We start from the raw sequence: 14,549 nt of genomic DNA on the forward strand, positions 1-14,549 counted from the left end.
CATGCAGATTTTTTATTATTTTTTCTCAAATCATTCATCATTTCAAGAGCAGTTGTGTATTCAGAAATTCCAGCTTCTGATAAGTTTCATGATCATAGTCAACCAGAAAATCCAGATGCTTGTACCAGCAAACAGTGAGGAAAGAGGGGAAAACATTAGAGGGGGAACCCTTATACCATTTAAAAGTAATGACTGATGGCAAGTGTGAAATTGAAGGCCTGTGATCGAGGGAGAGACATGGAAGGTTGGGGGGAGGAAATAAAGAAAATCTAAGTTGAATCCTAGGTGGTCCCTTAAAGCAATGTGATTGAGTAGAAGAATATACATAGTAGGGTAGAGTCAATAAAAAGGTATAACATAAAAATCTTTTCTCCTATGCAATGGACCTTCAAAATACTCCACACTGCATGACAAATATAATCCCATCCAAAAAAATGAAGGGGCAAATTAAAAAAAAAAAACTAAGTTTGCTTACAAGTAGGAGATAAAGAAGAAATGTTGCTGGACTCAAAATATGCAGTACAAGTTTGTTTTCTAAAGGTCCAGAACTGCAATCCAGTGAAAATCTACAGTACTACTAGCTTTTCTGCTTTCTCTTTTTCTGTTTGTGACAGTCAATATGTATTGGTGGAATTTGCCATCCCAGGCATGGTCTTCTAATTCAAAAGTTAATATTATTATATTAACAACTTGGGTGTACAGACATAGGAAATTACTAGTCATTCAAATGGTGCCAACATAATAGCAGTAAAGTAGAAGTAAGAAATGATAGAGCTAAAGAACTTAGGCAAAAGTGATGAAATGAAAAGGCAAAATGATCATAACTATGTTGTAAGTCTGTTAAAGCTGAAAGGAGAAAAATCTATTTGTATCTATTACTGTTGCTAATCAGAGACAAAGCAATAAAATCAATAAGATTTTTTGGCCTCCCCACAGCATAGGACTGGTTCTGCTGCACTGCTTACAGATGCACTTGTGAAAATTTCAAAGCATTGCTAGCAAAAGATTTATTATGTACAGCACAAATTTGATGACAGTTATTCATTATGTAGTCAAGGACGAAATATGTGGTTGGCTGATAGGTTGACATTCAATGAAATTGAGAATGATGAGATAAAAATGTGATCACACCAAAAACAAATGTCTCCTCAACAATACTAAGCTCATCATCAAGTACTCTGAGTAGGAACTTGAACATAATACAGGAAGGAGTAGTTGCCGAATGTTAAATGGAAGGCCAAAATTGTTATATGTTGAGGAAACAAGATGTAGAGTTGAAAAAAAATGAACCTTATTCACTTCGTGGATATTAAGTAATGCATTGCATCTCATTCTCATTTACAAGAAGTTGATTATAAATTTACAGTTGCCAAAATAGCTATACTCAATTAACAAGCTGTCACAAGTGTTTTGCTAATCTGTTCATAGGATTTGCTCAAAACTTGGGGAGTCAAATTGAAGATCACAAGACCAGTCCATCCTTCACAATTTGCTGCAACAAATTTACCGAATCTGACATAGTAGGACGCTCACTAGGATCTTCTCTGACAGCCAACTCAGCTACATCAGCCAATTTAAGCAAAGGCTCAACATTCCTTGGAAGAGTGACAAAACGATCAATTATGGCAGCTGCTTTACCCTGTTTAATTAAGGGCAGTGCCCAGTCAATTATACTTGGAGGTGTATAATCTCTGTCAAAAGCTTTCCTTCCACTGAGAATCTCCAATAACACAATCCCAAAGCTGTAGACATCACTCTTCATGTCTCCACTAAGATCAAGATCCCTCTCAATTGATGTAAGAAGTCCAAAATCTGCAATTCGTGCTCCCCACTCTGAATCCAAAAGAATGTTTGAAGTCTTGACATGCCGGTGGACAATTGGAGGCACAACTTCCTTGTGAAGGTACTCAAGTCCCCTTGCAGTCTGCAACGCAATCTTCAAACGAAGGCTCCAACTCAGAGGACAAAGCCCTCCATGAAGGTGGTCATGCAGTGTACCATGGGGCATATATTCATAAACAAGCAGCCTCTCCCCCATCTCTGAACAGTAACCTATCAAATTCACAATATTGCAATGTCTCACATTGCAAAGGATTTCAAGTTCCATCTCAAAATCACGATTGTTACCGTGGATTATTGTGGCAGCATTTGCCCTCTTGACAGCAACTTGCCTCCCATCTGCTAGCACGGCCTTGTAAACAAAACCATAACTTCCTCTACCAAGCTCATTGAACTCCTTGAACCCATTAGTGGCATCTTTCAACTCTGAAAGTCTGAAAATTTGAGCTGTCCCGGGAAAAGGAGTGATAGAAAGTGGAGGGAATGAATCAGCAGTAGTATCAGCATCCAACTCTGGTTTGCCTATGCAAGACTTAAACTGTTTTTTTGTCCCTTCTTCCCTTTTAGTAGTAAATACACGTGGAAGGAAACACCAGCTAAGTAATACCAGCAGAAAACCTGAAGCACAAGAACCAATTATAATCACTAGCCTAAGCAAGTGATGCCAGTGCTTCTCCAGAGATGATTGGAGCCCACATACATCACGACAAGAACTGTTTTGGCAAAGAGAGCAAGCTGTGCATATTCTATCAGCATTCCTAGTGCATGAACTAGACAAGAAGAAGCCTTCAGAGCAATTTGATCCACAAAATGAACAAATCTGTAAATCTTTCCTAACACACAAGCTAGTCAAATCTGGCTCATTTAGAATACTTGCATTAAAAGCAAACTCCGCTTCACCGCAGGAAGCAGGTTGACAAAGACCGGGGCTGCACAATTCCAGCGGAGGATTATAATCAGGTGGCAAGGAGGCATTTCCGGACCAACAATCCAAAACCAGATCATCTTCCCTAATGCCACACGTAGTGTAGTCAGATGAAGCAAATGCCATAAAACCAGAACCCCTTGGAACAGAAGAAAAATTGAAACTGCCCCAACATTCCACCCCATGGTTATCCTCTCGAATCCCGCAAAAATGATGAGCACCGGCTGTCAACGACACGAAACGGATACCAACAGGAGGATTGGAAAAAGAATGAGAATCACCCCAGCATTTCAGCTCACCAGATGAATCCAGGATGCCACAAATAGAACCTTTTGCAGAAGCTAAAGCTAAAAAACTCTCCGAAACATTCGAAACCCCTAAAAATTCCGCATTTGGTCCCCAACAAACAAGCCCTCCGTCTCTAATCCCACCACAGCTAAACCCTTCACCAGAAATAATCTTTTTAAAAACAAGATTACTAACACTCTGATCATAAAACAGACTACTCTGTTTTGAGCTTAAAGTATTATTAGAACTCCTTACAATTTCCCAACAATCAACGATACCGGATTCATGATCAGAATAATAAGCCCCTCTAATTCCACAAACATGATTCTTTCCAGCAGCAATATAAGAATAAGCCCTGGTTTTATAATTTGAAGGAACAAGATCTGTACCTGACCCCATTAAGCTCCAGCAAAAAACTTGAGAAGTATTTGCCAAGATGCCACAAAGGAAACCTTCACCGCCTGAGAGAGCTTCCATTTGAGGAACTTGAGAAGCAAAGTCTGAGGAAGATAGTGAAGATGAAGTAGATGAAGTAGCAGAAGAAGAAGAAGAAGCAGAGCTGCTGTTTTTGCTCCAACATATAACTTCCTGCTTGCCGCTAGCATCAATGGCACAGAAGAAGCCGTCCTCGCCGAATGCGGCGGAGATGGGGCCCATTGATCCGAACCCAGATGCAGAAATGGCGGAAATGAGGAGGAGAAGAAGGAGAAACATGGTGGTTTTGAGGATTTGCATGGCAGGTCTTTGTTGTTCTTGTAGTCCTCGTCGTCGTTTTGTTCTTCTTGTTTGTTGTCATGGAATTGAAGGGGAAATGGAGGGTTCTTTGTTTAAGCTTGAAGTGAGCAATAGAAAGAGAAAGAGATAGTTGATGAGGTTGGTGACGATGATAGAACGTGGGTGTCGCCATTTTTATTCTTTTGCTTGTTTTCCTTTTTTACTGTGTTTGGTGGTTTGGACCGTTTGTGTTTCGAAACTACTAAGGTAATCAAGCTGTTCAAATATTAACTGTTAGTTAGCTTCTTTTACCGCCGACAGTTCCATGGGAGAGAACTAGTGACAGTCTAGTTCAAATTAAGTCTCCATTGAAACAACTTCTTGTCCAAATGCTACTTCAAAGCATTACTTAGCCAGCTAACTACAAATTGTAAACTGCTTCAACCCTGGAATGGTATGCAATTTGTTCACTTATCTTGTCCAGAGATTTACATTTACAGATATTTAATTCAAAATCTTTTACTGTCGAAACAATCCCTCATTGCCGTGTTTTACTAATCTTATCTGCTCTTAGTCGCACCAATGGAGAAAAGAGAGATCCTTCCAGGAGTACCTGTAAAATGACAGCCCATTTGATAAATAAACATATGACCTATTACAAAAAGGCAGTTTCTTTTTCTTACGCTTTTAATGTGCATTGTCCTAACATAAATACATTAAATGTTTGTTTGTATTAATGGATAGGCATGTGCCCCACTTACCATTCTCCTGATTTGATTTTCCCTGTTGCCCCCATTTTTACATGAGACAAATCGGCATTAACATTATGGAATGCTAATCTGAGCATTACTTTGCATTATGGAAACACAACCAATGAGAAGGACCAAATTACCAATTTCCATCCTCCTTTTCTTAATCATCATAATATTTAATAAAAGGGTATGGACCTAAAAGATTTCACCAATCAAGTTGGCATGGCATCTTCACAAAATTTCATTAATATTTGCTAACCATACCTTTTGTTTTCCAATCCTACAACAAGAAGACAAAAATTAGGATTAAAAATAATAATAATAAAATTGCAAGCTTAATCCCCACTTGGATGCTAGCTCATTTTTTAATATTTGTATAGCACTTTGATGAAATCCAACTCATTGGGAGAATTTCTTCTATGTTTTCAAACAATTTTAATACTAGTACATGTGATGTGAGAACCAAATCAATCCACCTTGTTTAGTAGGCTTATAACTTATGAATCATTGCTTCATTTCATTTATGTGTGAAGACTGTTAAACAAAAGGAAGCCTGAAACAGATGAACAGGTAGAATCAGACAGCAGAATTATCAATTATGCATCGGCAATATCACTCTTCTTGCTGGCAAATTAATGAGGGGAGCGTTTCAAATTCTGAAAATACCAAGGGGACCATTCAAAACTTTTGATGCTTGAAGACCAAATTCAATTTGAAAATTTCTTTGGGGTGTTATAAGTCAGTGTCACTTGTGCAGCAGCTGCCAAATTATCCTAGAAATTATAAACCGCCGATCATATCACGTGGTTGCTTGGTCAGCCTGTCTGGCTTCTTTTCCGCTAAACGACTATATGGTCAACCTGAACCTTTGTGTGCCATTCCGAATTCGACAGTCAAAGCCACAATGCCAAGTAAAATGGCCAATCAGAGGGGTCTCCAAATTTTCCAAAAATCTAATATAATTGGTCCATACATTGTATGTACATCACCCCTGAAGACCAAATATTTACATAGGATCCATCTTTATTCTTTTTGCACCACTTTATTTATTCTTATCAGACAAATGAAGTCGATTTTCACAAGATTACCTCCAAGTCAAATGCTATTGTTAGAATCCAATGTGGTGAAATGGGAAGCCTAATTAATAGCTGAATGGAGAAGGTCAGGAGTTAGGACCCCACACATTCGCTGTGGAAATGGAAAGTTTGATTTGCAAGCAGATTTTTGTGTTGATGTATTGTCACCATCTGTTGATATTAAAGCCATTCCATTGTGTCGAAGTATGTACATGCAGGGCGCTAGAAGGTAGATCCAGCATAGAGACATGGAAGAAGTGGATCCCACTTTGTTTCTGATCAGTGCATGTGGACTGTCGTGGAACAATATTTGGCTTGGAACTCACCCTAGATTTTGTTTGCTTGTATAAAATGTATGCTACTTTTGTTTTCAATGTACTTCACTGTCCATTACTCGTTTAGCAGCATTAGGCAGTAGCATGTTAACAAGCTGCTGGGCTTTTTCTTGCTTGCAGTGGCAGTGAACCTGCACAAGTATAGCTGGGAATTGGGTCGGTCAAGTCGGTTTTAGGGTAGGTTATTTTTGGATTTGGGTTGCTTCATTTATCGGATCACTCAAGTTTTCGAGTCATCTTAAGTCGGATTTCCTATCATTGTGGATCGAAACACTTTAAAATTCAAGTTATTACAAGATAAAATGATTTAAATTTTGAAAAATTTACTGTTGATATTCTCCTTTTATTTTCTAAAATATTTTACTTATAAGTGTTATTAGTTAGACTAATGTCACTTCTAGATAATATTTTATTAAATTATTTTTAAAATGTAGATCTCATAGAGTTAAGATATTACGTTGATTGAATTTTTTTAATATATTTCTTAAGATTAAAACCTTTAAATGTTAATAATATTAAAAATAAAAATAAAAATAAAAATAATATTTTTAATAGAAAATTCATTGTATAAAATGATTTTTTATTTTTTTAAGGTAATAAAATATTAAATTCAATTAATAAATGCATAAAATGTTGAGTCTAATTAAGAAATAAAATAGATAGTTGCTTCTTAATTTTTTTTATAATATGAAATACATATATATACATAAAAAAGGATACTTTTTTAACATGATTGGATCTTCAAACTTCTTATATATGATGTAAGAATAAAAAATTTAAATTATAATAGAGCATTTGAATATGAAATTTGTTATGCCAACATCTGATATAAAAGGAAAGTAAGAAATATTTTATTAGGATGAAATTTAAATAATACTATGGTAAAACAATGACATGCAAGAAATATATATTTTACTAGGATGAAATTCAACTAATATTATAGTGACTAATTCCTTCTTAGTCTCATGTATTTTTTATACGTATCTCTTTCCCAAAACAAGATTGTCTTTCTATCCAAATATTTTTTTTATATGTTAACAAAGTTTTTAATTTTTTAAATGTCTTTGTGGATGTATTTCATCTTAGTGATTATTCAATTTGAAAATAAGCGTTAAATATTCAACTTTATCTATTGAAAAATTTTGGACATATAAAATAGACATTTTTGAATCATTTTAAGTTCAAATTATTTCAATTTCAACTTAATTCAAATTATGTCAAGTTTCGAATCTATTTAGATTCAAGTCATCACAGAATGTTGGGTTGTTTTGAGTTTTAGGTTGTTTTAAGTCGAGTTAAGTCAGATATTGAGTCATTTTATTTTCAGGATCAAATCATCTTATTTTAGGTCAATTCATGTTCGTATTAAATTATTTTATCATATTATCAAGTTATAGTTAAGTTTGGTTTCAGATACATTGAGTCAAGTTCCTTGAGTCGGGTAAGATTTTGTCACCTATATGGAGAAGGAACCAAAACCCTATCTTGAATTATTTGTCTTCTTTTTACTTCATGAAATTTGAAAAAAAGAATTGATTTAGTATACTAAAGTATGATCCATGCGTCGCACACGATTAAATATAAGACATTCATACATGTAGTCCACACAGAGTTCATATCTATACAACTCACGTGAATAATTTCATACTCTTTTTAGAAATGCTATTCAACCTTTGTACGCTTCCTCTGAAGCCGATACGTTGTTAAGTCCCATACTTTTACAATCCGTGTGAACGATTTCAAACTCCTTTTGAAAATGTTGTTAAACTTTCTAAGCATTCTCTGATGCCGACACGTGGTTAAGTGAGAAAATCTCCTTGAGACTTTTTTTAAATATGTTATAAATTTAATATTAACATTATTTTTTTTATGAAATTGATGTTCCATGATCTTTAATGTCATAATTAATAAAATTACATATTTTTTTATTTTTTAATTATATATTTAGTAAATTTTTATTTTTTTATCATTTTTAAATTCATAATGTTAATAATTTTTAATAATTTTTTATTTTTAATAAACTTAATATGTTTTTAATAATCCTTAACTAAGGATTATTTTTTTATTTTAATAAAAAAACTCATTTAAACTTTCTTTTTACTTAATAAAAACTTTATTTAAATATTTAATTATTTTAAATATTAACATAGTTTTAATAATTTAACATAGTTATAAGACATTTAGAATAAAATATCAAAAAATAAAAGAGACGAAAGGAGTTCAAGTATTTTTTTTAGTCACTGTCCTTAAAAGATAAAAAGTGGTTGGAAATAGCAACATTACTTTTAATTTTTTATCTAAAATTAGATAGTAAGAGAAACAAAAAAAAGGGCGTGATCTTTTTCCTGCAAATATAATTACTGAATTACTAATTCTTTTTTTTTTCTTGTCTATTTGGTTGGGTACCTCCTACAGAGAAAGAGAGGCACAGAGAGAGCCTATATTGGTCTCTGTTGAGCCAAATTGGGCTGGAAACTCCTAAATCCCAATCTGATATATAATGCCTGCACTCGAACATCTAGATCATTTGTTGATCCATTATCTTTTTGTTTAAAAAGTAAAATTTGAATCCTCTAATTATAAAAAAAAAAAATCTGATATATAATGCCTAAGTATCAATCCAGCTGTTAGCTTTGAGGTCCTTTGCTTTCTCTGTTCTCTGTTTTTGGCCAGATATGGTACTTGAGTTTTATAGGATGTATGTCATCCATGGGAGGTCTTACTTTTCCTTCAGGTGGCTGACAGAAAAACTGTCTTAGTTATAACTTTGTTACTATTTTTCTTACTACAAAATAGACAGCGGTCGGCTGGGCAAGTCATTCCGCTCTACTCCAATAATACTTGTTATCACAAATATATCATTAAATATGCTTGTTTTGACAGGATGTTGTCGTGTCATTAAATATGCGATCATCTGTTTTGTCTATGTATATAATTGAATCAAATTTGTTGGCATCCGCTCTCTCTTACTCTTTCTTCCTTCTTGGTTATGTTCAATTCCCTTATCTTCCCTCTTTGGCGTCTATAAATAAGCTTGAAACGATGTTATCTCTTGACCTCTCACTGCACAATCTCCTCTCTTTACTTTCCTTCTGTTTTGTTTATTCTACCACCACGATATATTCTCAAGGTTTCGTGTATTCCCACCAATACTTAAAGCTCCGTTTCTTTCTACTGTTATAAGGTATTGTTACTAAGCTTTTCCTTTGCATTGCATAAAGAATTGGCCTTTTAAAAAATGACATGACGTTCAATCGGATAGGAATGAAAAACTAGCGATTCTTTGAAGGTTTTATATACCAAAACGGCAGATTCATGAAAGGGGTTTTTTTTTTTTTTTTTTTTTTTATGTTCATTGATTCACTAATTAAGTGTAGGTGGTGTAAAGATTGAGATCACCATGAAGGAGTCAACAATTGTACGCCCGGCTGAGGAAACTCCAAATCAAAGGCTATGGGTCTCCAACTTGGACTTGCTGATGACAATATATCATATTTCCACGCTTTTCAAAAAAAAAAATATATCATATTTCCACTGTATACATCTACAAGCCAAATGGTTCTTCCAACTTTTTCGACACACAAGTATTGAAGGAGTCTTTAAGTAGGATTCTGGTGCCATTTTACCCGGTAGCTGGAAGGTTGGGATATGATGAAAATGGAAGAACTGAAATAGTGTGCAATGCAGAGGGAGTGTTATTCATAGAGGCTAAAACTACTTCTATCATGGATGATTTAGCTAAAGATTTTACAGATGGTTCAAAAATTCCTCAGCTAGTTCCAAAAATTGACTATTCTGGAGGAATATCTTCTTATCCGCTGCTCGGGTTACAGGTACAAGTTTAGCTTTTATCAAACAAGAATAATAAAAAAAAATAAAGTTATTTTTTCTCACATATAATTGTTTTTGACGATTTCTATCACATATAATTAACTTACAAGATTATAAAAGAAAAACATTAATCAGCAGTTCACCTAATATTATCTTCGAGAAAATTAATGATCGACAAGTTCAAACCATTCTATGAGATAGTTAATAACGGAGTTTAGCTCACCGAGTTTCATTTTTCTTTCAAGTATTTAATTAATTATTTCTATATTATATTTTGTGTTCATTCCTTTACAGATAGCTGCTAGTAAATTTGAATCTTCAATATAAAATAAGAAATATATACCTCAACTTAATATATTTCAAAATTGAGATAGAACTCTCAAAATTAGGGAATATTTAGATTATTTCATACATTTTTCAATTAATTGCTGCAGTTCTTGTAACTAGATACAAATCCATTAAAATAATATCTGCTTTGTGTGTTCAGTTTTCCAGTTTAAAAAAGTTTGTACTTGAAATGATAAACATACGTATCTGATAAAAACAAATTATACGTGAATATTGAAATTATTGCTAGGTAACTACTTTTGAATGTGGGGGGAATTTCTCTTGGAGTTTCTTCTCAACATCCAATGGCAGATGGTCCATCTGCACTTCATTTCATCAATAGTTGGACTGACATGGCACGAGGTTCGTCTCCTGACATTACACCATTTTTGGATCGTACCCTTCTTTGAACTCGAAATTCACCAATCGTAAGATTTCGTCATGTTCAATTTGAACCATCTCATTCTTTACAAACTTTGTTTTCAACTCCGGAATCTCAACCAAGTCCTAAACCATCAATTGTATCTGCGTTTAAGATCACAACTGATCAATCGATTGCCCTCAAAGTCAAAGTAAATGAAAATTCAAACAGTAATACAAAATACAGAACCTATAGTATCTTAACTGCAAACATATGAGGTTGTGCAACCAAAGCAAAAGACCTCTTGGAGGATCAAGAGCTCAAGCTAAACATACCAATTGATGGGCGGAACAGATTGCATCCTCCTCTCCCACCAAGCTACTTTGGCAATGTAATCTTCCTTGCTTCACTTGCTGCTCTAGCCGGTGATCGTCTATTAGTTCACTTATTGCTCTAGCCGGTGATCGTCTATCAGAATCATTTATAGATACCATAAAGAGAATTCATGAAATATTGAAAGAAATGGATGATGAATATCTGAGATCTAGTGTCGACTACATAAAAAAAGCGCCTGACATAAAATCTGTCAGGCGAGGGCCACATAATATGCAGTGCCCAAACCTTAGTATTGTCAGTTGGATGTGGTTGCCTATCCATGATGCAGATTTTGGATGGGGTCGTCCTATATTTATGAGGCCGGCAAATATTGTCCATGAAGGAAAAGCATACATACTTCCAAGCTCAAACAAGGATGGGAGCTTAACATTGGTGACACGTCTAGAGATCTCTCACATGAAACTCTTCGGAAAGCTCCTTTATGAATTCTAACAACATAAAGGCTTGCTTGCTGCTAATTGTTTTCCTTCTGGTCGAGTTTGGATTTACAGAGTTCTTTCTCATCTTGTTTTGTTGGATTATTTGGGGTCTATATATCTTAGTCTAGTTGAGCGGTTTCGATTGGTCTTGATTATGTTTCACATAGGTTGTTTTCTAAGTTGTATCTAGTTGTATTCAGCCAGTTGTTTGATATATGGTGTTTCTCATCTTTGATATTGTTTATGGTTATTGTTTTTGGGTGTGTGATAATAATAAGTAAATTCCTTTTCCTTTAAAAAGGAAAAATAAAATAGAAGCAGTCTAGTAAATTGATGCCTTTCCATTTCTGTTTCTTTTGTTGCTCACCCCTATTCTAACTCTAGCCAATTTGATTGTCTTCTCTTACAAAGTTGCTTTAGATCGATATATAATATCGCGTAAATATTCGATGATATGTCCATATACTATTTCATTTTAATATTAACTTTGACTTTTTTAATTAAAAAAAATCAAATGTTTAAGTTAAATAAAACATTTTTTAAGCTTATCAAGTTAATTATCTAGTTGTCCAAATAATAGAAGTTAGGGGTTTCGCACTCTTCTCTCATGCGGGTACTTTGGCAATGGAATCTTCGTGGCTGCACTCATTTCTCTAGTTGGTGATCTTCTATCCGAATCATTAATAGATGCCGTAGGAGAATTCATGAAATTTTGAAAGAAATGGATGATGAATATATGAGATCTAGTATTGACTACATAGAGAAAGCTCTTGACATAAAAACTGAGAGGAGAGGGCCACAAATTATACGGTGCCCAAACCTTAGTATTATCAGTTGGATGTGGTTGCCTGTCCATGATGCAGATTGTGCATGGGCCCGTCCTATTTTTATGTGGTCGGCTAACATTGTCCATGAAGGGAAAGCATACATACTTCCAAGCCCAACTAAGGATGGGACCTTGACATTGGTTTCACATGAAACTCTTTGGATAGCTCCTTTACGAATTCTGACGACATAAAGGCTTGCTCGCTGCTAATTGTTCTCCTTTCAATCGAGTTGGATTTACCGAGTCCCTTCTGATCTTGTTTTGTTGGATTATTTGGGGTCTATATCTTAGTTTTGTTGAATTGTTGAGTGGTCTTAATTGTGTTTCCATAAGTTGTTTTTTAGCTGTTTTTTTTTTTTTTTTTTGTGAAAAGTAGAAAAGATATTATCGATCATAAGGAAGAAATCTTTGAAAAAAACAGAGTCATACAAAAAGAAGAACCAACTCGGAAACAAAAGAGCCTCAAAGGGACAATTAAAAAGCATTCTGATACAAATTGGTACCCATTAAGTCCTTATATTATGGTGTTTTCGTCAATTTAATTCTTCTACTTAAAAAATAATTAATTTAGACCATTGATTTTGAAATTTTATGCAATTGAATCTCTCCCCTAACACATGTTACTGTTGTTGACATCATGTTGACATGTCAGAGTTTGCTAACATGTTGATGAGGTGGATTTAAAACGCTGACATGGCAGTGATGATTTGATATTAACATGTTGAATTGGTAGACCTAAAATTTTTTTGAAATTGAGCAAAAATAAGAGTGCAGAGACTAAATTGAATAAAATTCAAGAGTACCTATTAATGCTCAATTCTATAATAACTAGTCCAATTTGAAATTCAATGTTGATAACTATTCAATTTATCTATCTATTTATATATAAAAAAATTATTATTATTAAAAATTGAATACTTTTGTTCATTTTTTTAAAATTATCATTTTAAATAAAAATTATAGATTTTCAATAACAATTATAATAAAATTTATCTGATTCATGTATAAGAGTTCTAATTCCATTGAGTCACTCTCATTAGAAAGTGATTTACTTGACTCAATATTATTTATCTAATATATATCTAAATTATAGTCATTATGTTTATATTATTATTATTGAAAAATAAATAAAAATGTGATACTAATGTATATAAAAGTATTATTCATTTTAATTAGGACGATATTTGCTCTTTGGCACCTCTTATTGTTCATGGTGCTGTGCTGCCAATTTCTTTTTGGCCAAATTCTTTGTGGTACAAGTGTACAGGTTTCATCCAGCTAAGGCAACTATTATGCCATCAAGAGTCTTTAGTTAATCAAGACAAAAGACTCGAAGTGGCAAGTTGAAAGCTGGCTCAATCAAATCACACTTTTCAAATATATATATACATATATATAAGTAAGAATATCTAAAAAAAACAAATTGATTATAATTTTTCAATTATAACAACAAATTAATAGTAATAAGATTTATTAAATTGGTGTATAGATATATAAGAATTTTAATGAAATTATAACAATAAATTAATAAAATGTAAGATTTATTTGCTCATTCTTTCGAAACAAACACCCTGCAACAAATACTAAAGATTTTGTGAGCGGTTAAATCATAACACTTTAGAAGACACGTCATTTTTATTTTGGTTGCATTTTGTGCTGGTTGTATAAAATAAGCAAGTAAACTTATGTGCTTAATTATGTGCTTCTCTTTTGTAGTTGATGTGCAGCTATTCAAGTGATCATTGGCTTTTGATGTTGAGTTGTTTGCTTAATTATGTGCTTCTCTATACTAAGATCATGGTTCAAGTTTCTTTGACCATTTATTTCCATTGAGAAATAATTATTTTCTTTCATCATTTTATTCATTTAATCTTGATCAAAAGATCAATAAGTTAAGGTATATTCATCATTTTATTCACTCTACTCATACATTAATTCAGTTAAACTTCATTCATGATTTTTGGTTGGCTTAAATTAAGATGGTTTGAATTACGTTTAAATTTCTAAAAACTAATTTGAATTGCATTTACAATAGTAAATAATTCTAGAACTTCAACCTAAATTAGTCTTAAGAGTAAAAAACAAGTGATTGTTCATCTTAATAGTTTATTTTAATCATTTCCTCCCTTTCAAAGATATACTCAGTTATGACTTTAAATCAACATCAACTCAACGAGACATTCATACATAAGAAAATCCCAAACAGGAGTGTGAAAAAGAAAAACCAGAAAAAAACACAGAAACATGGCTATCCTTTTTGTTGCCTAGCAAATAAATAATTCGAAACCTTTTATACTGACATAGAATCATGATCAGAAAATAGAAAACCTCTATATCCTGTATAACATTTTTTACCTCTGATCGTAGAACAAATTACAATCTTAAGTGAAAAATTTACTGTGTTAGGTTAAAATTGCACTTAGAAAAATTATAATCTTAGTCAATGTATAAAAAAGTTTA

The 14,549-nt window shown here is 33.3% G+C and overlaps 1 protein-coding gene and 1 pseudogene across 2 annotated transcripts; one reads left to right on the forward strand and one right to left on the reverse strand.

The window, feature by feature from the left end:
• Positions 1-1,274: 1,274 nt before the first annotated feature.
• On the reverse strand, positions 1,275-4,030 carry CCR1 (CRINKLY4 related 1). The gene has a single exon (XM_018121176.2). The coding sequence runs from the start codon at positions 3,785-3,787 to the stop codon at positions 1,463-1,465; it is 2,325 nt and encodes a 774-aa protein (XP_017976665.2). The 5' UTR covers positions 3,788-4,030; the 3' UTR covers positions 1,275-1,462.
• A 5,276-nt stretch (positions 4,031-9,306) lies between these two features.
• LOC18597942 (shikimate O-hydroxycinnamoyltransferase-like) lies at positions 9,307-11,505 on the forward strand (annotated as a pseudogene). The gene is made up of 4 exons (XR_016026195.1): positions 9,307-9,437; positions 9,469-9,762; positions 10,338-10,873; positions 10,906-11,505. The product of XR_016026195.1 is annotated as a shikimate O-hydroxycinnamoyltransferase-like (transcript).
• The last annotated feature ends 3,044 nt before the right edge of the window (positions 11,506-14,549 follow it).

The sequence above is a fragment of the Theobroma cacao genome, chromosome 5 (assembly GCF_053813885.1).
Source record: "Theobroma cacao isolate CCN51 chromosome 5, ASM5381388v1, whole genome shotgun sequence".
Lineage (NCBI taxonomy): Eukaryota > Viridiplantae > Streptophyta > Magnoliopsida > Malvales > Malvaceae > Theobroma > Theobroma cacao.

Bases quoted from the DNA above. Each gene is read 5' to 3' on its own strand.
- CCR1 (XM_018121176.2), bottom strand. From the start codon at position 3,787: ATGCAAATCCTCAAAACCACCATGTTTCTCCTTCTTCTCCTCCTCATT.